Source organism: Temnothorax nylanderi, unplaced genomic scaffold (genome assembly GCF_030848795.1).
Source record: "Temnothorax nylanderi isolate EJ_2023f unplaced genomic scaffold, tnyl_v1.0 TNYL_tig0078_pilon, whole genome shotgun sequence".
Taxonomy (NCBI): Eukaryota; Metazoa; Arthropoda; class Insecta; order Hymenoptera; family Formicidae; genus Temnothorax; species Temnothorax nylanderi.
This window is the reverse complement of record NW_027249140.1, coordinates 331,415-357,843: the sequence shown is the minus strand read 5'-3', so window position 1 is coordinate 357,843 and position 26,429 is coordinate 331,415. Positions and strand designations below refer to the sequence as shown.

General features: G+C 39.1%; 1 protein-coding gene and 3 long non-coding RNA genes across 5 annotated transcripts in view; 3 read left to right on the top strand and 1 right to left on the bottom strand.

The window, feature by feature from the left end:
- LOC139774318 (uncharacterized) overlaps positions 1 to 26,429 on the top strand; it is a 137,874-nt gene that overhangs the window by 104,387 nt on the left and 7,058 nt on the right. The window lies entirely within an intron of this gene.
- Positions 5,862 to 26,429, bottom strand: part of LOC139774316 (uncharacterized) — a 349,030-nt gene continuing 328,462 nt past the window's right edge. For both annotated transcript variants that reach the window (XM_071709515.1, XM_071709516.1), the window contains 2 exons: positions 25,974 to 26,185; positions 5,862 to 12,979 (listed from right to left, as the gene is read on the bottom strand). In XM_071709515.1, the coding sequence (XP_071565616.1) occupies positions 12,807 to 12,979; positions 25,974 to 26,185 (385 nt within the window). In that variant the 3' untranslated portion in view covers positions 5,862 to 12,806. The remainder of the gene's footprint in view (positions 12,980 to 25,973; positions 26,186 to 26,429) is intronic.
- On the top strand, positions 14,613 to 15,277 carry LOC139774313 (uncharacterized). Its single transcript, XR_011718550.1, has 2 exons — positions 14,613 to 14,775; positions 15,006 to 15,277. It is a non-coding gene; the product is annotated as an uncharacterized lncRNA (long non-coding RNA).
- LOC139774327 (uncharacterized) lies at positions 15,537 to 17,119 on the top strand. The gene is made up of 3 exons (XR_011718555.1): positions 15,537 to 15,759; positions 16,029 to 16,760; positions 16,868 to 17,119. It is a non-coding gene; the product is annotated as an uncharacterized lncRNA (long non-coding RNA).

Genomic DNA, 26,429 nt, shown 5'->3' with positions numbered 1-26,429 from the left:
ATGAAAGTGTGCGTTATGTCTAACATATGTCGGCACTAATTGCGAACGGTAGCCGTTAATGGCCGGGGCGTTATGCAAACTTAATATCGTGGACGAGCAATAATGATCCTGCGCGACGTAAAAAATATCGATGTATTCCCGACTCCCCAGAGCGTTCGAGAGCCGCGAAATGCGTAAGGCGCATTTTACGGCGGAGTTTCTTGCGTATGCGTATGTATATATATTGCAACTGGCACTGCATCACCAGCCGCCGTGGGAAACGTGACACGAGCTAGCTCCTAAACCTGAAAAGCCGTTTCGAGACCGTAGATAGGGGTCGCCGGTCGGTAGCCGGTAGGAATTCACCATCCACTCGCAGGTACAGTCGCGGTAGCTGTGCGCAATAAATTACTTATTTGCTTGTCACGAGGCATGTCGAAGCAACGTTTTCCGTCATCGAACCGTACGATGCTGCGCTGAGATATTAAACGGCGAAGTCGAGTGACTCTTTCCACGATGTTTTTCCACGATGTTGAGACGAAAACCATTAACGCTGATTGTATCATTAATCAGTATCACATCGTGTGCAACGGATTATGAATTAAAAAACTTCTTATTTATTTCTAATTATTAATTAAAAAGCTAAAGAGCGTAAGGATGAGGATTTGAAATCAAAAACAAAATCCTTAATTTTCCTCAAATAAATATCTATAAGTTTCCTTTGGCCACAAAACGAGCTTATCAAATTATACCTAATAGTTGTATTAACGTAACGATAATAATGTGTAAGCACTAGCGGATTTTAGGGGAGTTTGGGGTTAAAATCCTCTCCTTTCCAAATAAAAAAATCAGTTTTGCTGGAAATTTTGCTCTTAAAAAATCTAGGGAAGAACAAAAAAATACAAAAAACGTTAAAAGAAGTAAAAATGCGATTAGAAGTTTCATCACGTCCTCGTCTCGTCTCTTCTGAAGTGAAAGCTAAGCGTGATAAGAAGCAAAATCAAACCAAATAATTTTGTCGCAACCTCCCCATTATCAACGTCATCAGGATCTCTTGGTGTGTGCAAGAATCAATTGTCATATTGAATATTGTATACGCGTACTATTAGAGAAAGCAATTAATCCCAAATGCAACGAACTTAAGTTATATCGATGTCCGCGTGAAATTACTAAAGGATCAAATGAGTATCTACATGTTGCAAATCACACATTTCTCTCCGGGAATATATATAATTATATCCCTCTAATACCACATGATTAGTACGGGTACGAATGTGCGAGGCTTTACAGCCAATACGTTATCTACGGTTAAATCGCCGCCTGTCTTTAATCAAGCAGCTCAGCGATTCATTACGCGCGCATTCATGTGCACTTGTAATTCCACTTTGCAACATTTTATAAGATTGTTAATCTGCATCGAATCGTATCGTAAAGATCGCGAGATACGACAGCTGCTGCAGCAACGGCATGTACAATTTCCGCAATGCTGCGTCACGCAAATACTATTATGCGTGGTCTGCCTTCTGCAAATAGACCCGTTGTCTCACTGGAGTCTAGCAGCTTGAACTAAATGATAATGGCAGGGTAGCGGCAGGAATATATAGTTAAATTATAAAGACGCTGAAAGATGTAGCAGAATATTGATTGTTCTTTCGACGAAATGTCTTCGATTAAAGATAACGCTGTTATGAACGATCGTTTGAATGATCGGAATTATGTAATATAGATAACATAAATAGTCAATTCTTGACATTATATATTGAGTAAATAATTATATTTTAAAACAAATCGCTTTATGATTCGTTAAGGATCGCGAAACGGCAGTTCGCGAACCTATGGGAAATAACGTAAGTATTTGAAAAATTGCGAGTTTGATTTTTAAAAGGCTTTCCAACCATCCGGAAACTATATGTGATATTCGTCGTAATTACTATAATTGGCGTAATTGCTTTAATTGCCACTCGTAACGGTTAGCGCGAGATATTTAACGTTACGAGACCAATAAAAGATACTTTAGTGTCATCAATCGCCGATAATTAAATTAGTGCCTCATTACGTTCTCACGTCTGTAAAAATCGGACTTTCCACTGCGCGAGCAGTGTTTGAAAACCCGTTTGTGCCGCAATCGCAATCGCCGCGTCGCTCTTTCGTTACGCGTCTCTTTTTTTTCGATGCTAAGGCGTTAAGGCGCGTAAAATTAACCCGCTAAACGTAATAAGCGCCGGACCCTTTTACGAGCCTCGCGAACGTTTTCGTAATTCACTTTCTAATGCTCGGTTAAAATTATATCGTCACTTTTACCGCGGGTATAACCGCGCCGCTATCCCGTTCCCTTTTCAACGCGTGCGATCGCGCGGGCACGCCGCGTATGCGCCCGCGAGCTATGATTTATAATGCAACGCGCGAGAGACGCTCGCAAAAAGATGATTTGATTCTCGTTCTTGTTCGCGCATCGCCGCGCGACCCATTGTTCTTTTCTCCGCGGAAAGCACGAAATCCTCACATTAATCCTCGGTAACCGCGACATACTCAAATATGACCCTGACATTTTATAAAGTGTAAGATACTTTATGTGATTTATTATCTTTCCCTAAAATCGCTCCCTCTAATTTTACGTACACACTTCCTCTCGCTAATTACAAATTATGTTCTCAAGTGTACGGCCAGCTTATTATAAACGTTATAATTATCTTATTATTTTATCCACTTTATTTCAATTTGACTGGTAACTGGAATTAAAGAACAAAGCATAAATATAAAAGAATTTATTTATAAAGAAATTAAATATTATTTTATTTATGTGCAACACACTTCTTTTATTGATTAGTTGACCTATTTATATAATTAAGAAGATATATTATGAAACGATCATAATTTACTTATATTTTATCAGAAAACAAAGAGATATATTCATCTGATATATTCTGATGTATTCAATCTGATATATTCATCTTTTAAAAAATTACATTATATCAAATTGAAGAGGATGAATTACTGTTTTGCTTCTTTTGAACAACAAAGCATTGATGCTTTCGTTGTTAATTATAACTATGACTTTAACAATCTTGTCGGAGAGAGAGATGTAAGGAAATTAACTTAACTAATTATTAAATCAGATACAGCGACACCGTATGCACTACGTTCACCCCGACGAATCAAAATTTATCTTGCACGATATGGCTGGGTTACATTAAGGAACGATAAGTAGACTTGACACCTTTAATGCAGTGGTTTCGTATACGATTCGGATTATATGCCGCACATACAAATATATATACACCTCGCACCCACTAATGATGACAAATATATACCCGCGCGAAGTACTACTCGCAATTAATAACGTTCGCGGACAACATTAGCCATTCGTTACGTTCAAGTGGATGTTGCGCACTGGGTTGTACGCAAACGTATATTTTATCGTGGTGGTAATCGCACGGCTTTACGCAGCGTACCCTTATTTGCAGGCAAACTAGTCTCGAGGCCCCGCGTACGACGCTTTTCTCCTGTTTGACGCTCTTACGCGAGGATGCAACGCGACGTGTCAATTTATAATCATCAAGAAATCACTGCGCGATTACTGTCAGGAAGATGTCTCATTAGCGCCCCGAAGATCGACGCGAATCGATCGCGCGGGGTACATCCGTGCCTCATTTAAACCTGTCGCGATTTAGTGCATGTGCCACACATTAGTATAATACCCATGACGATAATTATAGAAAATGAAACAGATGGCTCATAAAGTATCTCACGTAATTTTAATATAAGATGTATTTTATTTTAAATTTTACACTTGCTAAAAAAAAATGTTTAACAGAAAATACCGAAATGTGATAATGTTGAAGAAAATAGTGGACATCTCTCACACGTTTGCTAAAAAATTGCTCGAATTCGTAAAAAATATAATAAAGGAACATTCTAAGTTCTCTTCAGATACACCACTTATTAATCAGTTGATTTATTTATATAAATCATAAAGATATTGTATATTATTATTCAAAATCAATTTGCCTGTATTTTATCAGAAAACTGAACAACAGAAACATCTGATACATTTATATTTTACTGATTAAAAGGTAGAAATCGCGCGCATATTGCTTATACAATTTTTAAGATTAATGTTTAAAAAACGCGTAATTAATAAGGGTTGACGTTTACGTAAAACCTTGTTTACGCGTTGCGTTTAAATGCAATTGCGTGCAATTTAAGACTAAAGTATCCTTCGGATTGTGAGACCTGCGTAAAGTACACGTGCAAAGTATTTAATGTCTACTTTATGGCGGATACACCGTTTTCTAATAGTAATGGCCATCATCAATCGCGTAGTGACGCGGAAGACGCATGGACGCGATACCAACGGTATGGCCACGAGTATACGAGTTTCTTGCGGTCACTACCATAAGTGTACCTGTTGTTTTCTGTTTTGTTAACATTGTCCGAGAACTTGGAATGAGAGTGGTAATGTTTGTCCAACAACAGATGGAATTCATAAAACAACGCGTTTGACGTTAATCGCGTGTTTCTATTTCTGCAGTATATTTTATTTTACACGTCGGCTGAACCGCGCAGAAAAATTTATATTTAATAATTACATATTGAACATATAGTAAACCGTATATATAATAACTACATATTGAAATTTACAATTATGGGCTGAAGAAAACGATATCGCAGAAAACATTTCTAAATCGCTTATGAAACGTTGTATCTGGATAAATATTATAAATTGATTTCAGATTGATCTTCAATGGAGATCGCTTTCTATTTCAAGGAACATTTAAACGCTGAAGAAGCCATCGTTTCTAACTTTATTTCCCATTTGTACAATATAATATCTCTAGCAATCCCGTTTCAAAATTTACACATCTAAACATTATTGTAAGAAAATAAGAATAACAAGTATCGCTTTTCTGCGATAATGTTGTTCGATTTGCTCAAGAGGCTCGTCGCAGTATCGTTTATCTCACTTTACATAACTCGCTTCGCGTTGATATCCCGTTGACGTATCTGACTGAAACTTCAAACATCGAAGATAAGATTGTAAGAAACATCTGCGTGGACAGTGGAGTGGATTGAATTAAATCATCCGGCGATATTATCGGCGCGGCGCGTCTAAACCACTCGCAATTCTTTCTCAGGGGGGAAAAGTCTATGCGAGGAGACTTGTCATGTCGTCATGGCTGATATCCAGGATTGTGTGCCTCGACTCAAGAGAATTCCACCGTAGACCGGGATCAGCACGGCGGCGGTATTCCGTTTAAGTTATGGCTTCAGTTATAGCCGCCGTTCGAACTACAAATTCTCCCGCAGCGATGTATATACGTATATATGTATATACATATACGGAAATATATACATATATATATACAGTAGGATTTGTACTTACCTAGTACGGAAACTACCTACAACTTAGCAGAATGCCAGCGTGCAGAAAGGCCTCGTTGCCGTGCGGGACAAATACGCGGTTACCGCAGAGATATTACGCCTTGAGGCCCAACACACTCCCAAGAAAATAGCCTAATGATCGTATTGTGGCTGCCAGCTTGTCACAAAGCATCTCCAGCGCTTAGTCGTCCGTGAATTTACCTGTCGTCTTTCGCCCGTTAGAATTCATTTGCTTTAAAAAAAGAAGTGAATGTGTGATGCGTTTATACTGATTTACGACATCTCGCGAAACAATTTCCGCGTGATGGCATGTTGGTTCCAAAAATATTAGATCGAAAGAATCAACTAATATAAATTAAATTAAAATTTCTCAGAAAAATATACAAAATATAACATACAATTATAATATTAATAAATATAGAAATTCAATAGTATTAATATAAGTATAGTGTTTGGATGGGATCTGATTAGAGGAAACATAAATAAACGTGTATGACACCTGTTTTTTTTTTCGGTTTTAATGTCGTAACCCTGCCAAATACAATAATAATAATAGCAATAGAGTAGTAATTATAATAAGAATCGTAATAATGATAATGATAATAAGTATTATCTAAAATATGTAACCAACGCGTTTCGATAGTGTGATTATACCGAGACAGATGCGTGGCTGTACCACACACAGGACCAACCACGGTGTGTCTGCCGTGTGTGTATGTACATCGCACGTCGCTGCAACTCGATCGAACGGCGATATATTTATTTCAATAAATCACGTCAGCCACGACCGTACCACCCGGATCTTACGATATAAGATTCACTCCCATAGTAGGAATCGCAAGTTAATTATAATCAATATGCGCGCTCACGGCCGTACTCGGCCGAATATATACTTTTAGGACTTTCTCGTACAAAAACGTCACCGGCATTTACGATAATGTCGTATATAAATATATAATATATATATATATATATATATAATTTTTCGTGCGTAATATATATTTCACTATTCATCTTTCCGCGGAGTACAATAATTATACATTCTCCATTTCCTTTCGCTGCAATAAATAAATTATCCAAATCAAGGACATATATCGATATCGATAACAGTAATATGATTACAACCACATTTACAATATATCTATATATTTATCTCTCTCTATATATATATTTATATATTGTATATATAAATTTCTTCTTTTTTCATTTAACTAACGAACTCTTCTGTGCGCAATTACGATAGAGACCATCTTCAAGCGCCGCGTGGTATAATAGAAAATACCAAGTTTTTGCATATATATAATGCCTTCGTTTATACAATGATTCATAATATATTATTATTGATATCTCTACGTTTCTACGCAACATATACAATTATGCTTAAAAGGTAATAGTTAGTGGCGCGCAAGTATTTCGCCCTTCTTCCAAATTTTAGCGACTCGCATTTTTTGCCATATAAGAAAAAAAATCGAAAAAAATAATATTTACTGAACGCAATCTTATCTGTCGAAGAACAAATATATCCATAAATTTGAAAAAAAAAATATTGAAAATTTTACATATTGCCATGGCTTACTCTTACATTAAGAAAAAAAATTCTATAGCAGATTATCATAGGAATTATTGCAGTATACATATATGTTTATCGGCATATATTATATATTTATTATTACACGAAGCCGTGCTGAAATTTGCAATTCGGGCTACGCTGCGCGCATCGCAATAATAAATCCGTGCGAGATCCGAGAGAGAATTACTGGCCCCCATTGATTATATTATTTAGATAGAATCACGCTATTTCTAATCCGCCGATCCATCGATCTGGCGATCAAGCAAAGAACTTTACATACTATGTACACAGTAATTATTTTTCCTTTAAGTGCTACCTTAAAACCTAGTAGTTCCGTTCGTCAAATTCCGCGTGAAAGTCCGTGTCGAAACCTACAAACACAGCGACGTGTTTCGCGTTGTAACCTGTCGTAGAGATTATCGTCATATGACGTTCGTATTTCGCTCTTAGTACTTTCGGTAATTATAAAAATAAAGAATATTTCTTGGTCGCGCGCCCATCGAGACACGTACCGCGGCATTCTGGTATCTGGACGAGAGAAAGAAAGTCGCCGAGAGAAAGGCGAAAGCAAGAGTTACCGCTTGGAAAATGGATAGATAAACTGATAGCCTATATGATGAAGTGTGCTCGCTAGTTAAGGGAATTATGCGATCTCGTTGATGTAAATTAATGCCGGACATAAGTGCCAGGAATAGTTGCGATTAATCATTTTACGATTCCTTTCGACTCATATTTTCGAATCGCGAATTATTTTAATTTATCAAACATCTGTCCTGTACTATTTATTTCATGCATATATCGCATTCTATTATGCTCGTGCGTGTGTGTGTGGATATGAAAGCACCAAACTATGCACATCATATGATAATTGGAAAGAAATACATGCAGTTAATATCCGTTCAAAAAATATATATATAAAAGAAAATCGTGATTTTCAATGACTTATCCATACGCGCAAGTTCGAGAGATAAAAATGATACTGGAAAGATATACATAAATATCCGTAAAGTGATCTGAAGCATTATGCTTTTAGCGCGTTTAGCACTCGACACAGTCGTTCCTCGTTGAATACAAACGACGCGTGATGTCGGGAAAATAATACTGGAAAACGTGAAACCTCAAAACTGACAAACAGTAATTCCCTTCTAAAATAACATGCCGTCTAGACTCTTAAAGCAATACTTATCTTTCTCATGGACCGGTCATATCTTTCCGAGAAGCTGCTTGGAATGCAATATCTCGTGGAGATAATACGAAGTTTCTTCATGAAATACCGATTTCATTCCTCAGTCCTTCGTACTATCGGCTTCCTCGAAATAAATCTGAATTTCGGTTGAGATTTATCGGTTGAGTGGCCGAGCTCGGAGATATCACTCAACTACAGAAACGTGAGGAATATCATCGAAACGTAGTATAGCAGCGCTTCTTCCGGAGTTACCATTAAGATCGTAATCGACGGGATTCTACTCTGCGCGTGTCGTGTATGCAAATCGGCTGCACATTTGTTTTATTCATTTTTCGAGCCAGAGACTCGCCGAGGTGTGCCAAATATAAATGACCCGCGTCCGAGACTTGGCGATGACTCGCGGTGACTTAGAGCCCACGACTGCGTAATCCCGATTAGTTAGCTGTCAGTTGACGTCTGTTAAGGCACTTGAAATGCTAATTTTCCTGGACGGGGCCCCCTCAAAGAAAATTCAGATATGAAGCTCGTTTACCTACTTCCTTATCCATTCACGGTTCGCCTTCTACGGAGAATTGAATAGTCGTGCATTAACATGAAAAATAAGCGCTGATATACATATATGTATAGAGAGAGAAAGAGAGAGATAGAGATAGAGATAGAGAGAGAAATAGAAAAGGAGGGACACTCGAATACGCGTAAAGCATTGAATTTTCTTGAAGAAATTTCTTACACGCACTTTTCGACATAGGAACGTGTGTGCTCGGGGAATGTAAATCCGTAGTCCTTCCCTTCTTTTTTCCGGAATATCAAAATCCCTAACGACACTAGAAAATTCCGCGCGCGATAAACTTCAGTGAATCCTCGTGCTAATTGCAGCAGGAATGTTCAATGACTCGTTTCTATCTTTCCGTAAAAAGGACGGCATTTAACGCACGCAATAGCTACCTATTTCGTGCGTTTCGAGCATTTCTTAAACCTATAGCAATAACGAACGATGCCACGTGCCGCATGCAAATATAAAAACGCTTTTCTGGCCGAATGAAAGCGCGTGAGCAAATATTCTACGAAAACATTACACGTACCTAACGAATAAACTTTTTTTTTCATGTTGAACATATAGGCATTTTTTTATTATCTGTAACTATATCTCTAACTAATTATTATTAACTACGTTCTCTAAATTTTGAAAAACATTTATTATTATGCATATAAAGAATCTAAAAAAGAAAAACTTAATAATCAAAATAAAGAAGCGATTGAAATTGCATAAATTAGCTTATCTAAGGGAATTAAATTGAATATCATATCATATAACCAACAATATCGATCACAAAAAACTAATAATCGAATTAGATAACTTCAACATTGAACGACAATCTCAACGAAAGATTACGAAGATTGGAGCCTCAATTATTCAAGTCCTAGATAGTTTATATTAAGACGTCCAATATTTTTAATTAATTTTCCTGAATATCGCAAAAGGGATTTAGATATTCCGTTAATATGAATATTCAGACATACAGCAATTTGAAATTTGGATGAAAGGTGACGAAAAAAAAAGGGCAAAGTGTGATGACATACGCCAGCACAAATATACGGATGAGCGAAAATGAATAAAAGACGTTATAAAGTCAATACACATTTTCACCGTTCATATGGCGCTCAGCGCTTTTCTTAAACGGCGGTTTTCAAGATAGTTCCTAGTAGCTTGGATACTTCCCTCATTAGCGAATTTTATGATGATAATAATGTATGAAAATAATTTGTATATATTGAAAACGTGACTATTGTCAGTTCTGCCTATAAAGACCCTACTGCAGCATAGTAAATTATGCAAAAAAGCAATAGAACGTTGAACTATTATCTATCCGATCTGATAATCAATCTTATTGATTATGTTGAGGATTGCGTGAAATAATGAGAATTCCAAAATTTTAGCATGCAATGTGATCTACACAGAAACGTGTGAGGATGCATATTGAAAGCTGAGTAATTACATCCTAAATGTAAAAGTTTTACGAGAAAAAGTAATATGTTAAATTATTCGAGCAATCAGGACCAATCGTAACATTTCGATCGAAATTAAAAAAAAAAAGAAAAGAGAAAGGTCGACGCTTTCCGCCAGGAATATAAGATATGTCGATACGTGCCAATATACCGAATCTCTCATGTTTCTCGATATTCTATAGACAATTAAAAATTTCGTTAAAAATCCTATACTCCGATACGAGTATGATATTCTCATTCCTCAATCGCCCGACATAGTTTTCATTCCCGGATTCAATCTCCAGTAGCTCGCGTACACGTTAAATAGAGCTTCGTGTGTGCCGAGACGTGACGTCCGATTTGTAACTTCTGCGGGGAAGATACCATAAAGCGCGCCGAACTGGTCCTCCGGGCGAGGATTCGTATAGGATCGGATTATGAAAGGTGTACAAGCACGAAGATTCGCGTGACTTAAGGCACTAACAGTAATACTTAAGGCCTAACGCAGCGTCCCCCTTCCTTAACATTAGAAGGCACTATCCCCTATCAGAGTACAACACGTAACAAATGTTAATTTATCGACCCTCGCATTAATCTTACACGCAGAGGTTTTCACTTTAATGATATAAACTGGCTCTAGCATATACTGGCATCTTGTTTCCGTTGTCTCAAAACTGGCTTCATGATAGGTGTCCCAACTAACTTCAGCCGCGCTCATGCAGCGGCGTAAAACGCCGGTTTAAAGAAACAGGCTAATGCTACATCTGCCACCTACGCAGTGTATGTTCGCGTTCCGCAAAGATTTCTAGAGAGATTATGTACACGATGTATTTACGATATCAAGCGAGCGCATTGAAATTTTCGTGCCCGTTTACGAGTCCGATCGTTTGACACGCTGAATAAGCGACTCCGGTATCTATAATTTCCAACAGCCAATTTTTCCTCTTGACTAAATAAATACACGCTGTCTATCATCACAATGTACAATTAATTCTATCAGCATTTTTATGCTCCATTAAATCAAAACTGCAAAGATTATATAATCTAATTTCTATTTACTAATTAATCCAATAGTAAATAAATTTTAAAATATACGGCCTAAATTGCACTTTTGAACTAGTGATCCCGAAGTCGCCAATTCAATGTGTCAAGGCATGCTGATATAATCATTATTTATAATCAGAAAGTCGATAAAGAACGATATAAATATATACGAAATGTGAATCGTTCTTTCGACAGTCAACACAGGGTGTTTGAGCATAGTATTCCGGCGCCCCGCGGATATTATTGAGCTGTTGAGCTGTTTTCAGGATGCCTACGTGTAAGATGCGAAGTAACGCATCGTCACTATCGTTTGCGTGAAACGTACATGCATTCACGCCAAATGCGATCGGGATCGAAAATCTCAAGGCGCGATAGAAAAGAATAATTTACTCGATTATGCTTCTTTTTGTTCGTAAAGCACGCGGTATTAACGATTATTTCGTGATTGCACCTTCTACTTTGGCACCTTTACGCGCGAATTCCAAATTTGACGACTTGCGAATTACGATCGAAGAAGGCTCCTCCTTTTTGTTGACTAAAAAGAGAGATTTTTGGAAAGCATATAAAGCCATCGGTGATATTGCTTGTTGCGTAATACTGGCTTCTGGTACTGCCGACGTTTGTATATCCCGCTTCATTACTACGTTAATAGAACGTTAATGATTGTCCGTCTCTAAACGCGAAATTCTTTGTGCATAATCGAAAAATTGCTCTATCAATGCTTTACGTAGTGTCTAACAATCACGATTGTAGTTTATTTAACTGAGCATGCTAAGTCCCAAGCTCCGTCACCGGAGTTCGATATATTCTTTAACTTACATGCTAACCATTTTACTTACCTTAATCAATTAATTAATTAATTAATTATTACTGGCTCTCTTCTTCGCGATACATATACGATATATGGTGCTCTAGACTAGTTGAGCTGGCCTTAATTAAATGTATATATTTATATAAAAAAAAAAGAAAACAAACTGGAAAATCGAACGAGTAAAAATTGGCTAGAAACACAGAAGAGAACGGATATATTATAACGATACGTCTCGTCGTGCCGAATCTGTAGGCGATCTCGATCGCGCGAGCGGATCATTCCTTCCTCCAAAATGTCATCGTGAAGCGGCAAACACACGCCTTCGTTAAAGCCCGACGCAATTGATAAAACATCATGATCATCTCCTCTTGCGATTATTCAACGCTCGTAATTCCGACACCGGCGGCCCAATTACCGCAGCTATACGATCACTCTTTTCCGGGGAGATCCCGTCGAAAGGCTTGCGAGAGACAGCACCGAAAAAATCAGCCGATCGAAGCCGATCGGTGTTGCGATTACTTACATAGCTCGCGATTTAAGCGCTAAATCTAATGAACGCAATTTGTTTGCTTCGTCGATTAATTTTCTCTTTTTCCTAGGTTGCTGCCTCGCCCGGCCGACCGGTTCCTGACCGGTAAGGTTCAGAACGGGCCGGCGCGCGGCGCGGCTCTTCAGGTCCCAAATGTAAGAAATATCATCGTCGTTTCTCGTCTAGGATCGGCTCGGCGATCACCCAGCCGATTACCGAGGACCGTTCTCCAAGCTTTCCTCCATTTCCTCCCGTCGCGATCGGCGACGGGCAGCTTTCTCTCCTTCGCGTCGCGCGGTTCTCTAGACGGTCCTCAGCATCAGTGCCTCTTCATGTGGAGCGACAGGTGGTCGCTCCGCGAAAACGATCGCTGACAGAGATGGCACTTGAACGGCTTTTGGCCCGTGTGTTTGCGATAGTGCCGCGTCAGCTCGTCCGATCGTGCGAATTTCCACGTACAGCCTTCCCACGTGCACTGGTACGGCTTCTCGCCTGCAACAGATAAACAAAACTATGAGAATATCTTGATGATAGGATATATATGGATGAATATTAAAGAACGTGTTAATATCCTTGTTGCTTGAAGAAAAAAGAAATTACGTTTCTCGAAGCCGAGGTCGTTAAAAAAATTTCCCAATCACGCCTGCATATTAAGGAAGACATTTGTTGCCCGCATATAAACTCGGGGCATAACGAAAATCCATATCTTTAAACGCTTTACGACGACGTAAATTTCATATTTATGTTTCCTATTTCAGAAATACATATACCATAAATTTTACATCCATGTATATGAGTTTTCTATGTGCTGCATACTGTTAACAAGACAAACAGCATTGCAAGACTTACATCCTAATCATATCGCGCGAAGAAAATCTGACATTAAAGTTAGAACTTATACATTTCTAACGTGTAAAAACAGCGTCGAGTTTTATATCAAACTATAAAATATGTTAAATAATCATCGAAATGTCATGTACTACCGAAGGTACACGGTTCAGCTATCACACATGAAAAAAATATACGTAATATAGTACTTATTACTTTATTGCTTTCTTATCTTAAAACATTCTATTCTTTGAATTGTTACACTTGCTTTAAGTATAGAAATGTGTATAACATTTTACGATCCATTTTAATTCATGGAAAATACAATTTTTAATTTGATTAAATATCAATCTTAATCTTCTTATCAATAAATACGCTTGTATCACAATTTATCACAGATCATACATCGTGTGTAACACATAGTATAAAATCTCTCGTCGTATTTGACTTGCCTCAGTAGAAGAATTACACCCGATTCGAATTTTTCGTTACGTAACAAAGTGCATAGAGTATTAGACAATCAGTGAAATGTCACGTAAATACACCGTCTTAATGTTGATGATCGTCATGATGACGTCGATCGTTTTAATTCAAGGAGCATCAAGTAAATCTTTATTTCCTTTTTACAAATTCTGTTTCTAATAGGTCTTTGATCCAACAAAGCATATATATATTATCAAAATATCTGTTTTTTACAGTTGCCCAGTTAAAATGTGAACATGGTTTTGGTTATTTTGACGGATGTAACACGTGTTCTTGCCATGTAACTGAAGCTACATGGATCTGCACAACATTATGGTGTGGTGGCATAACCCTTAAACCACCTCCGTGTCTTTGTGAATAAAGATATTTTCGCTTCCGTTGACAAAAGTAGTTGTCAGACTAAAGGATATGCTAACGGATATATGCTTCCGTTTATTCAATCCTTCCACAGATAAACTTCAATGCAACATAAATTTTGAAACAAAAATAATAAAAAAAAAGAAATATATATAAATTTGTTTTTATTTCCTTAGAAATCCTATAAAATTTTACATACATGTGCGTGTATAATATATATGACATTTTCTTGAAAATATTTATTTCTCGCCTTGAGATATCACGTTTTTATTTAAACTAATTTTTTATCGATAAGTAAAGTTGTTTACAAAAAAACCTTGAACCGATCGATATATTGATTTCGGCATTTTTAATAGCTTGATATAAAATGATATCTAGCATTATCATATCGTTAATCATCATAATCATCATAATGATCATAATGCACATATCATATTATGCAATGCCTGTTTGATATAAAAGCTGCCGTCCGTTTTCCAGCACATCGGTCAAAAAACCTTCTATTAAACTTTGCATTGCATAACAAAGTGCATGAAGAATTATTAAAATGTCGTGCAAATTCACTCTTCTGATACTGACGATCGCTATCATCGTGTCAGTCATTTTAATTCAAGAAACATGTAAGTCTTTATCTATTTATACGAATGCCAATAGCGCGATTGTATGTTTCTGAATGATGCATACATACGATGCAAATAATCATACAAATAAGTATGGATTTCGCGAGAAATCTCAAGCGATAGTCAACTAATTAACTAATAAAGCCGTCAGAAATTCGCCAATGTGCCGATTACTACGCGCGAATATACATACATATATGTATATATTGTCAAAATATCTTTTTTTACAGCTGCCCAGTTAAGATGTGAACCTGGTTTTACTTATTTTGACGGATGTAATATATGTTCTTGCTATGTATCAGCTACATGGATGTGCTCAGCAAGATGGTGTGGTGGCATATCCCTTAAACCACCTCCGTGTCTTTGTGAATGAAGATATTTTCGCTTCAAGTAGTTGTCAGACTAAAGGATATGCTAACGGATATGCTTCCGTTTCAATCCTTCCACAGATAAACTTCAATGCAACATAAAATTTCAAACAAAAATAATAAAAAAAGAAATATATATAAATTTGTTTTTATTTCCTACCATAGAAATCCTGTAAAATCTTACATACATGTGCGTGTATATATGACATTTATATGTATTATATACTCTTGAAAATATTTGTTTCTCGCCCTGAGATATCACGTACCTATTTTTATTTAAACTAATTTTGGATCGGTAAGTAAAGTTGTTTACAAAAAAAACCTTGATCTGATCGATATTATTGATTTCGGCATTTTTAATAGCTTGATATAAAATGATATCTAGCATTATCATATCGTTAATCATCGTAATGATCATAATGCACTTATCATTATTACGTAATACAAGTTTGATATAAAAGCTGCCGTCCGTTTGCCAGCATCGGTCAAAAACCTTCTATTAAACTTTGCATTGCATAACAAAGTGCATGAAGAATTATTAAAATGTCGTGCAAATTCACTCTTCTGATATTGACGATCGCCATCATCGCATCAGTCGTTTTAATTCAAGAAACATGTAAGTCTTTATCTGTTTAAATATTACGAATGCCAATATCGCGAGATTGTATGTTTCTGAATGATGCATACATTACGGTGCATTTAACCATACAAATAAGTATGGATTTGGCGAGAAATCTCGAGCGATAGTCAACTAATCAACTAAGCAACTAATAAAGCCTTAAGAATTCGCCAATGTGCCGATTACTATGCGCGAATATATATTATATATATATATATATATATATATATATACATTTATATTGTTAAAATATCTGTTTTTTACAGCTGCCCTGCCAAGATGTAAAGACGGTTTTACTTATTTTGACGGATGTAATACATGTTCATGCTATACAGCTTATCCTGGATGGGCATGCACAGAAATGGCGTGTGTTGGCATAAGCATTAAACCACCACCATGTCTATGTAAATGAAGATATTTTCGCTACAAGTAATTGTCACGCTAAAGGATATGCTAACGTTTCAATCCTTCTACCGATAAGTTTCAATGCAACATAATTTTTTAATATAATAATAATAATAATAATAATAATAAAAGAGACATATAAATATCTTTTTATTTCCTATCATAGAAATCCTGTAAATTTTACATATATGTGCGTGTATGGTATTTACATGTATTATACATTTCTAAAAATATTTGTTTCGGACCCTGAGATATTACGTATTTTTATTTAAACTAATTTAGGATCGATAAGCAGAGGTGTTTATACCAAAAACTTTGATCCGATCGATATATTGATTTCAGTATTTTTTAATAGCTTGATATAAAATGATATCTAGCATTATCATATCGTTAATCATCGTAATGATCATATCATATTACGCAATACTTGTTTGATATAAAAGCTGTCCGTTTGCCAGCATCGGTCAAAAAACTTGATTAATTTTGCATTGCATAACGAAGTGCAGAAATAATTGTTAAAATGTCGTACAAACTCACTCTTCTGATATTGACAATCGCCATCATCGCGTCAGCCGTTTTAATTCAAGAAACATGTAAGTCTTTATCTGTTTATATATTACGAGTGCCAATATCGCGATTGCAAAGTTTCTGAATGATGCGTACATACAGTGCATATAATCATAAAAAACATTTTCTGCAGTTGCATTGTGTGAAAACGGTGATCGAAAATTCGACGAATGCAATATTTGTATTTGCATCCAGGGCTCATGGGCGTGCACAAAGATGGCGTGTCCCTAAGATAATACATGGAACTTTGAAGGGATTTCTGCTTCTCTGCAGCGATGTAATTGTCACACTAACGCATTATATGCACATCAAAAGTTTACGCTTTAATTTCTCCATCGATGTAGTGTAATATGTAAATACAAATAATAAAGAAAATATAAATGATCATTCTTTAATATACCTCGTTACGTATTAGGATAATATTACACTAACTTTAACTCTATGGGCAGCTACAGAATTCTTACAGTATACATATTAGCTCATTTTTTCAAACCAATCTACGTTTCGTCAAACAATCAGAATAAAAAAAACTGTTAAAGTTCCGATCTCATTGTCGGTCAACTTTCTAAGTCCCTTTCCCCTCACCAATATACTCTTCCCTTTTTTACCCTTCTTGAGTTTGAATCCCATATGACCGACACATTTCTTTGAAAGATAAAGAAGACGACAGAATGCATTGGGTCGTTATTTTCTAAACTGTTTAAACGTGCATCAATCGTTCAAGCGTGCCTTCGTCGCTCGGCGCGATAGGTCCAATCTTTAATACATGTGAGAACGAAGACAGGTGGAGCCAGAAAAAGAAAGCACAGTTCAATATCAAGGTCACGTATGAGGGACTCTATATAAAGGCCTCGTGCATGGCCTTGTCAAAAAGAAGTCGACGCCCAAAGCAACAAAGTGCTCGAGTCGTACGGAGTGCCATGACATCTAAAGTATTTGTGATATTTGTAATGGTCAGCATCGTCGGGGTTTGATCGTATGTACTTTTTGAAATACAAAATTGATAAAATAAGTTTGGCAAAATATTTATTGTATTTGTATTATTTTTCAACACAACATAAAGATTTCGCCCCATTTAACTATGAATAAAATGCAAGTATATTCTAAGAATGTTAATATTCTTTGCGCACAAAACATGAAAATTGATTTGTGCGAACTTTAAGTTTATTGCGATGTTTCAATGATAGAAAGACCGATGTATTAGATATTAATATTAGAGTTTTTACTCTAGATATCGTAATAAATTTAACATTAATCTTAAAATATTTATTTATTGCTAGCAGTCACTTATTTATTATAAATAATTAGATCGTATAATGTAATATAAATGTGAAAATTTAACATAAATTTATAGCTATGAAAAAAATATTTGAATGATAGAAAATAAAACATAGTAAATAAACGTTTATCGAACAGTAACTTAATTGAATTTCGACAAAACCCAATTATCAGGCAGGAATCGATTTAATGTACATTCTCTTAACAGAGTAATTTTTCTTAGTTTTGACAGTCAATTTTTAAAAATTATTTGTTAACCATTAAAATCACTTCAATCGCGTCTACACCATATCGTGCTGTGAAAAAACAACGATTTTACGCAGCGCGATCCCACGGAACAGGAAGGAACGAGGTCGAAAGCCGGAGTGAGGAATTGCTCCAGATGTATCATGGATACGGCTCGGTCGTAAGTCGATGACGTAATCGCCATCAAGTTCATCCTTGCTTCGTGCAGCGCGAGACGAAGACGGACTGGCGGAATCGAACGTTACGATCAGGTGGCCGCCGGTTCGCGATCCCATTAAATCTACGGCCCGGTTCGACTCGGGGTAATAGCTCGGCCGAGCGACGGAGGCGACGACGTGCCCGTCTCTCTAGGTCCGATCTCGTGGAAACCGTCGCGGTTTGATCGATATATCTGCGCGTCCGTCCGCGAATCGCCGCGCGGATTCGAGCCTCGGCTAGCTGCAGGTCGTAAGTCACAAGCGGGTCAAGACGAGGAGTGTTATTACCGCGTGGATCGGCCGGGCGAGGAGGGAAGCGAGATCGATGCTTAACCCTTAATTTGGTATTTGCCCTTGCAAATGGCCGGTGTTAAGGCACGGCCGGAACAATTATCGCGTCGTGGGGCGTGAGCCACCGCCGCGCCGAGTCGCGGCCCTCCGCTCCGACCGGACCGCAAGACGAGGCTCGAGTTAACGCACATTTATTATTACGCATTACGGACGATTAATCTTTATAAATCGGACGTTTTAATTACCGTGGTGCACGAAGGGGGGGGGGGGAAGAGAGAGGAAGAACACCCGTGAGATCATTTTAACGAGGAATCGCGCTTTCGGTATCCTCGACGAGGCGGCGACTTCGCGCGTAGATGAAGCGGCCCGATACGCCGAGGCGAAGAGCCATTTCTTTTCTACGAAAAAACGCGTTCTATCTTTCGCCGCGATTTATCCCATTGTGCTAACACCCTATAGAATAATAGAATAACCGCGCGCTCTCGCGTATCTCGCGGAAAATGGATTGTCATCGTCTTACAGCTGGCGTTCGCCCATTGTCCGTGACAACCGTGGTACCGCGGCTAAGATGCAGAAAGAAAACCAGTCATTCCGGAATATTAACGTCACCTTTTCGACGGGACCGCGAGTCTAATTACCGAACTGTAATTAACGAGGCAGGCCTGAAAGTCAGGGTAATTAGAGACGCGCGACTCAGGCGGAACGGCAGGCTGTTTTCCCCGATCTCTCGATCCGCGATTGGAAAGGATCGAGCTTTAGTGGGCCGTGCGGGATGATCGAAAGGTGGTCTCTCTCTCTCTATATATATTTCTGAGCGGTAGATCTAAATCGGCCGTCTTAAACGTCTCGACGCCCATCGGGCGAATATTATTGCGCAACGCGTCGGGGATATATACGCGGGGAAACAACTAATGACGTTGTGAAGGAAGGTGCCCGCGCACTCACGGTCGTTACGTAATCGTGAGTAATTAGTCCATTTACGAGCCGCGCGCACGTAATATCGGCCGATGGGCAATGGACGAGGGTCGCATTAGTTCTCCCGTTATTAATGCATTTCGATCGCATTTTTCCGCGCGGCCCCGCGCGTTTATTGCGCCGTAGATTAACGTCGCGTTACCTACCCCCGCGTTCGTTCTCCCTTTCTTCTCAGTGCGGTTACTCAATCGCGAGATTGGCCGGCGACGGTTCGCGGCATCACTCTCACGGGCGCGGCGGCGCGTGTAAGGGAGACCAGAGACCAGGGACAAAAGTAACACGGGATGAATGTAACAAACGCGATTATTAAATGCTAATTCGTCCGCTTAAGACGTCTTAAAACGTTATATAAGCTATGTACAAATTCGTACAGGAATGATAAATGTTTAATAATCGCGTTTGTTACAATCGTTTCTATAGAATCTCCCCTACATTCGTGCACGGCGAAGATCAGGGGAGGGTAGATCGAATAAAACAAAAAACGAAAAAAGGAATAATTTAAGAAATGAGGAACAAATAGGCTCTCGTACTCGAAAATCACACGAACTTGTATTAAGATTGCACTAAAATTGCCTTATAATTTATTTCTCATCTTATTTCTTTCAGATACATGTTATGTCCTCAAACTTATTTGCATTATATTCTTACATCTTGTAGCGTATCTAATGAAATATGATATATCCATCAATCTCGTCGTAATATATATATTTTTTAATGCAAATCGGCAAATGCATTACAATTCATTTGTCACGCCTACAGGAAAACGAGCAAAGACATTGTTTAATTTTTGCAGCATGCCGCGTCCTTTGTTATACTTCATAGATAGAGAGACGAGTTCATTCATCTTGAGACAAGTCTATCAGAGTCACGCAGAGCATAACTTCTAACACATCAGTATTATACTGTAACGTGATGTACAAACAAGATGTTATTAACATCGGCATACACAATAATGCGAACATAGCCCAATGTTTTATATGAATCGCGTTAATCTTGTTCGTGTAGAAAACTGAGCTATTTATGTCGTATTGCGTATAATATTTGCCGTGTTACGACATCGTTGAACACATAAATTAGGAGCAGCTTGTACATACAATGCGTTTTGCAGATTCGCCGTTAACCATCGGTTAACGAAGCTTTACGACTTCGAGACATTCACAGCACGAGGCATATAATAATTATCACATCGCAGCGTGTGAGAAAGTTGGTGCTAGGGCGCATGGTTGAGCGACACGATGCGTGCTGGTAATGAGGAGCGAACTAACAGCTCTCTCGACTAGGACGCTAGGAGAAAAAAGGTGAAGCGTGTCGTTCATGGATGCAACGTTCACGTGATGTCAGTTCGAGGTTGTAATGAGACGCCGAGCGTCTCCTATGCATCTTGAAATTACACACGCCTCGAATAATTCGTCCCGCTTTTAGGCACACAATTGAATTTGTCTCATCGACATGTAACGCGAATCCTTTTCTTTAAAGTTTAATGCCATAAAAATTGATATTTTTTTCAAAGTAGATAATGAATAATCGAAAATACAAAAGAAAGAAGATACAATTACATATTGCATATAAGTTTGTTTATTTAGTAGATTTTTTAGATTTATCTTAAATAAAATCTTATTTTCTCTTTTTCTTTCTAATTAGTATTAAATTCTGAAGTATTTACATTGTAGATTTACTTTGTATATATCTCGAACTTTTCGATTATTAAATCATAATGGAAAGTCTAAAATCAACCACGTTAATTGATACGATATTTCATAATCAACATAATTCGTGAAATCATCCCTTCTAAATTCGTACACCACCGAATCAACCCGAAGTATCGGGCATGAAAGTGGGCCCGGTTAAACATACCGCGGCTAAGCTTACGGGAAATTATTTGCAGAAAAGAGAGCAACGAGACGATTTGCAACGACCAACGAGAACAATGCGCGGAGGAGCATGCTCGTCAGGAAATCGTTAACCTAGCGAAGGTAATCGCAGCCTTCGGCATTAGTGCATACGTGCATTGTTAATAACAGGGTACTCGAGGCACTACCACTTTGTAGAGAAATCCACAGAGCGGACTGCCTGCGATCATCGGCGTATCTTTCGATATACACGGAACTGATCGGCCGACGTTGTCCGGCTTATGCCAAGGCTAATTCGCCTTAATTAATACACGAGGTCTCACCAAACCTCCTCCTGTCTATCAAGGGTCACGCCAGTCGGCTGACACCGAGCCTATATTCCGATAGTTACGCACAGTGATTCTCAGCTCCGATCCTTTATCCTCTTCGATCAATTAAATCCTTTTCGTTGTTATGAATAAGCTTAATTCGATTATGACATAACAATAAACTCGATAGTGTAAAATACAATGGAATAAATAATAATAATATACCTCGAAACGGCATTTTGATTAAATTTTGGTTAGGTAGGACTAACTGTGATAGTCGATATGTAATTGATAAATAATATATCCTACATAATAATCGTAAGGAACCGAATAAAAATGCTTTTATTATAATTTATTTTTTTTAATTGAGGTTTAGAAATAACTAGACAGAATGCGTTATCAGTATCCGCCTGAATGCAAAATTTGAGCGTGTTGCTCGAGCATTTCCCACGCTTGGCGGTAACAGCTTATATATAAAGTAAATTGTAAATAAACTTAAATTTATGTCGCTCCCATTTAATTACGCCTCGTTAAAAATTCCTTCGAGTCAATCAAAATCGTGGCTCGCGGAAAACTCCGCGGCGTAGAAAATAACGATGCATTTAAAAGAAGCGGCGGCAGAGGCATTTCTTAACTCACGGCGGAGTCATCCTCAGCCGAGGGAAATGCGATAATTAGAGATACCCGGTAGATACATATGTTGCTACGCGATTTCTCACAAGTAGATAAGGAATTTTATGTATACGCTAATGGGCGTAGGAAACATCTCTCACCATATAATCGTGCAAGGGCGATTTACCGTGCGCTCATAATGAACTATGATTCTCTACCCGCAATGCAACTCTCGTTACACGCAACAGCGTGCGTCAGGTACCTATATACGCTGCTATTCGTCGATATTAAAAGTAATATTAGGCTCTTTATTATTCCGTTATGTCGTCAATGAGGCGCGTAATATGAACAACGTTCAGTTACGACTCTCGCTGAAGCAATTAATATGGCTGATAGCACTCTTTGCCCTTCGATCCGCCATTATAAAGGTTCTACATCATAATTAAAACTCGTAATTTAACTGAATATATAATATGTCATGGCACGTGCGACTATATTAAACTATCATGTCAAATGAACATTTCACATTGACAAAAGTAGCGATAAAAACTATATCGTGATAGTATAACGTAAGACCCGTGAAATATCGCGAAATCGCGCAAACCGCGATATTTGGTGCGCAAAGTCTTCTGAAATCACGAGCCTTTGAGAACTAGGCCCATTATATTCCTCGAGCCGGGACAATTTTACGGTCACTCCCGCCGGCTTCGCAACGACGATCATGATCGCGCGATTTGCGAACGAGTTATGCCGCGGAATGGTAGAAATGACGGTAATCAATGAATTGGCATTTCCCACATCCAGGCGGTACCCCGGCGTTATATCCACCTCGGTAAGTAAGGATATCTCGAGACGGTGCCGTACGATGCCGCGGTGTTAGAATGACGGATAGACGGCGCGATTCGCCACTACAAACGGGCGTCAGTACGTTGCACGCCAGTCGTTGAAACAATTATTAGTCGAAGCTTAGGTGAATACGACATACACAACGGGGTCCGGGTTGTATGTCAAGTAATGGCCTTTCGTTTACCAGCCGATTACCGCGCACCGGGGATTTCGTAAAACCGTCCACCATAATGGCGTCCTAATGCGCGAAGCATGTTCCGATGTCTTTGCGAAGCGAGTTTCTCTCCGCGGAATCGGAGCAACGGCGAGAAACTGAAGCGGGAAGATGGCACGCGGAATTTTCGTGCGGAAGGGTGAAAAGCAGTCCTTAATTCGTATATCCTCTGGCACGCTTAGCGAGTTAGCGCTAAACGTGACCAATCTTTACTTTATACTAAAATGAAACGGGATGGATAATATAAAAATTAATTAAAAAAATAATGGAATTTTAAAACTACATTTCTACAAACATTTTTAGTCAAAAGATCAATTGTGAAAGTAAAATATATCTTATAAAATAGGATCGAACGATATTTCCGACTTAAAATAATGAACATTTCATTTTCATTTGTTTCCGAATTTCTCAAAGATGTGTACAAAGTTGGAGACCGACCCGATAATAGGAAACGAGAGCCCCGGGGCTTTCCATGAGCGAGCGTCTCCGGGTTGAGCACCGCGATCGCGCCGCGTCTCGCTTGAACCATGGACCAGACAAAAGATCCTGGTTCTCACGACCACGCCCTCTCTCCTCGCCGCCTGTGCCCCTCGCCAGACGGCGGCGATGCCTTCACGAAGGTACCTATCCACCGGAAATTCCTGAAGCCAACCACCACCGCCGCGCCGCGCCGCGCCATGTCGTGTATATGCACACGCGGTCAGGAACGGAACGGAACAGAAGGCGCGGAACGGCGCGACCTCCTCCAAAGTTCTCTCACGTGACGCGGTAATAAATGGCCGGGGTTGTATGTATACGCGAGGGTGCCCGTACACGAGAGCGGGTAAAAGTGCGAATCTTTTTCTTCTCCCCCCCCCCTCCCCCTTCTTCCGCGCGCTGGACAGAGGCACCTCCTCGGCGACGCGACGTCGCGGAACGGTATCGAATTTCCGCGAGGCTCCACGGTCGTGAATCCTAGCGTGCGAATGCCGGCGACCCCTGACCCCGCCGGGCCACGGATCACGCGCGCGAAAAGTCCTGGCGGAGGATAGCACGGCGCCACGCCGCGGCCGTGCCGATGTGTGCATCTTATCCTGTTGCACTGTGTGCAATATGCAAGAGAGTCGTAGTGCTGCTGATGTATAAATTCGCGAAACACGACGAACTAACGCGCGATCGAACCGACGACCGTCCATTAATCGATTTCGATAAAAGAATCGGGAATTTCCTGTACAGTCGAGTTGAATTCGCGCGAAGAATTGATTTTCAGAATTGCCCTTTTATCGTAATCGGTCAGCAATTTCTCGGAGCTCGTAAATCTCGCGGCGAGCGGCTACCGGGCGTTTACCGCGTCCAATTCGAGCACAGCTCGTTCGAGAGAAGCGCACTCCCGGTTCTCGTAGACACTAAAGGAATGTCCCGATGACTAATGATTCGCCATCGAGTACTTGACACAGCTGGACGACAAGTCGTCAGCTACCGTACGCTCAACTCGAACATCATTATTATCGGCACAGAACGACGATTTGATGGTGAAGCTGCGAACTTCGCGCCGATTTAACGTGGGAAGGTGGAGGATAATGATTCCCAATCTACACATAAGCGAAGTTTCTTCTAGTGCGCGAGCAGAAGAAGAGATTTCCACGTCCGCTCACTTCGAAAGCATCATGCTGCTTCGCCGAGATCCTAGCTTATATACGTAATTGCACGCGGTAATGACGAGGCCCTGTCCCCCGTAATTAAACTCTTTCTTGTCCGCTTTTTTTTTCAAATACTACACTCGTAGAGTTCAAGTATTCTGCGTAGACTATCGCGTTATTTGTGTGTCAATAACTAGAAACAATAGCGCAAACCAGCGTAAGCCGCGTATGTGAAGGGAGAGAGGGGACCGATGTTAAAGTGACGAGGCACGCGATCGTTCCAACGATCGCTGACGCACACACGTGAGTCACGATCGCACATAGCGATCATCGAGAACGTAACGCGTTTGTTTCTTCGAATCGATTGATTTATTTCATCTTGATTAGCTTTCCCAACTGTAGTTCCAATAGTTGTCTATAGTTTTTTTAACTGTGTACTGGGACGGAGAGATTTATGACACAACGATGCTACGTAATTTAACTAGCTTATTTTACTTGCAACTTCAGTGGCATCTTTCGTCTGTGAGTCCCTGATCAAAAGAGAGTTCCTGTTATTGTATCATCCGAAATATATTTCAGTAATTAACACCGGAGACGATAAAAACAAAAATAAAGGCAAAATAATATGAGAAAGATGCCGTATTACTTTATCGAAGAATATTAAAATTGACGCGATAATACAATATAAAAAATATAGATATAATTTATTTATAGGCAAAACTGCCGACACGAGTCATCATTTTAACACAGTCGGTTCCAGATCGAGAAAGCGCTGTATACCCGGGCAATTAACACCAACTTACCGGTATGAGTCCTCTTGTGCGCCTTTAGGTGCGAGCTCTTCGTGTAAACTTTGTCGCAACCGGCGACGTCGCATCTGTGAACTTTGCGTCTCTTCAGCGCGTCGCCGCATTCGCCGTCGACACCTAAACTGCCGCCGTTTCCGCCAACGCCGGCGTTTCCTCTACCGCCCAAACCGATACCCGCCGCTAGCGCTGGACGTTTGTGAAATACGCTGTAATCAGAGAGTTAAACCCACAAAAGATTAAACATGACGTGAATAAATACAAACGAAAATATCTCATGCCGTTAAAAAGTTGCCCTAATAATAAAACTACATTCGACACGATATATATATTTTTTAAATTTATATTAATTGAGATGGATCTTGTAAAATCGATGTAAGTAAAGCATAATTCAGTATTCACAAATTTAGAAAATGGGATCTGAAGAGAGGAAGAGAGAAGATACAAGATAAA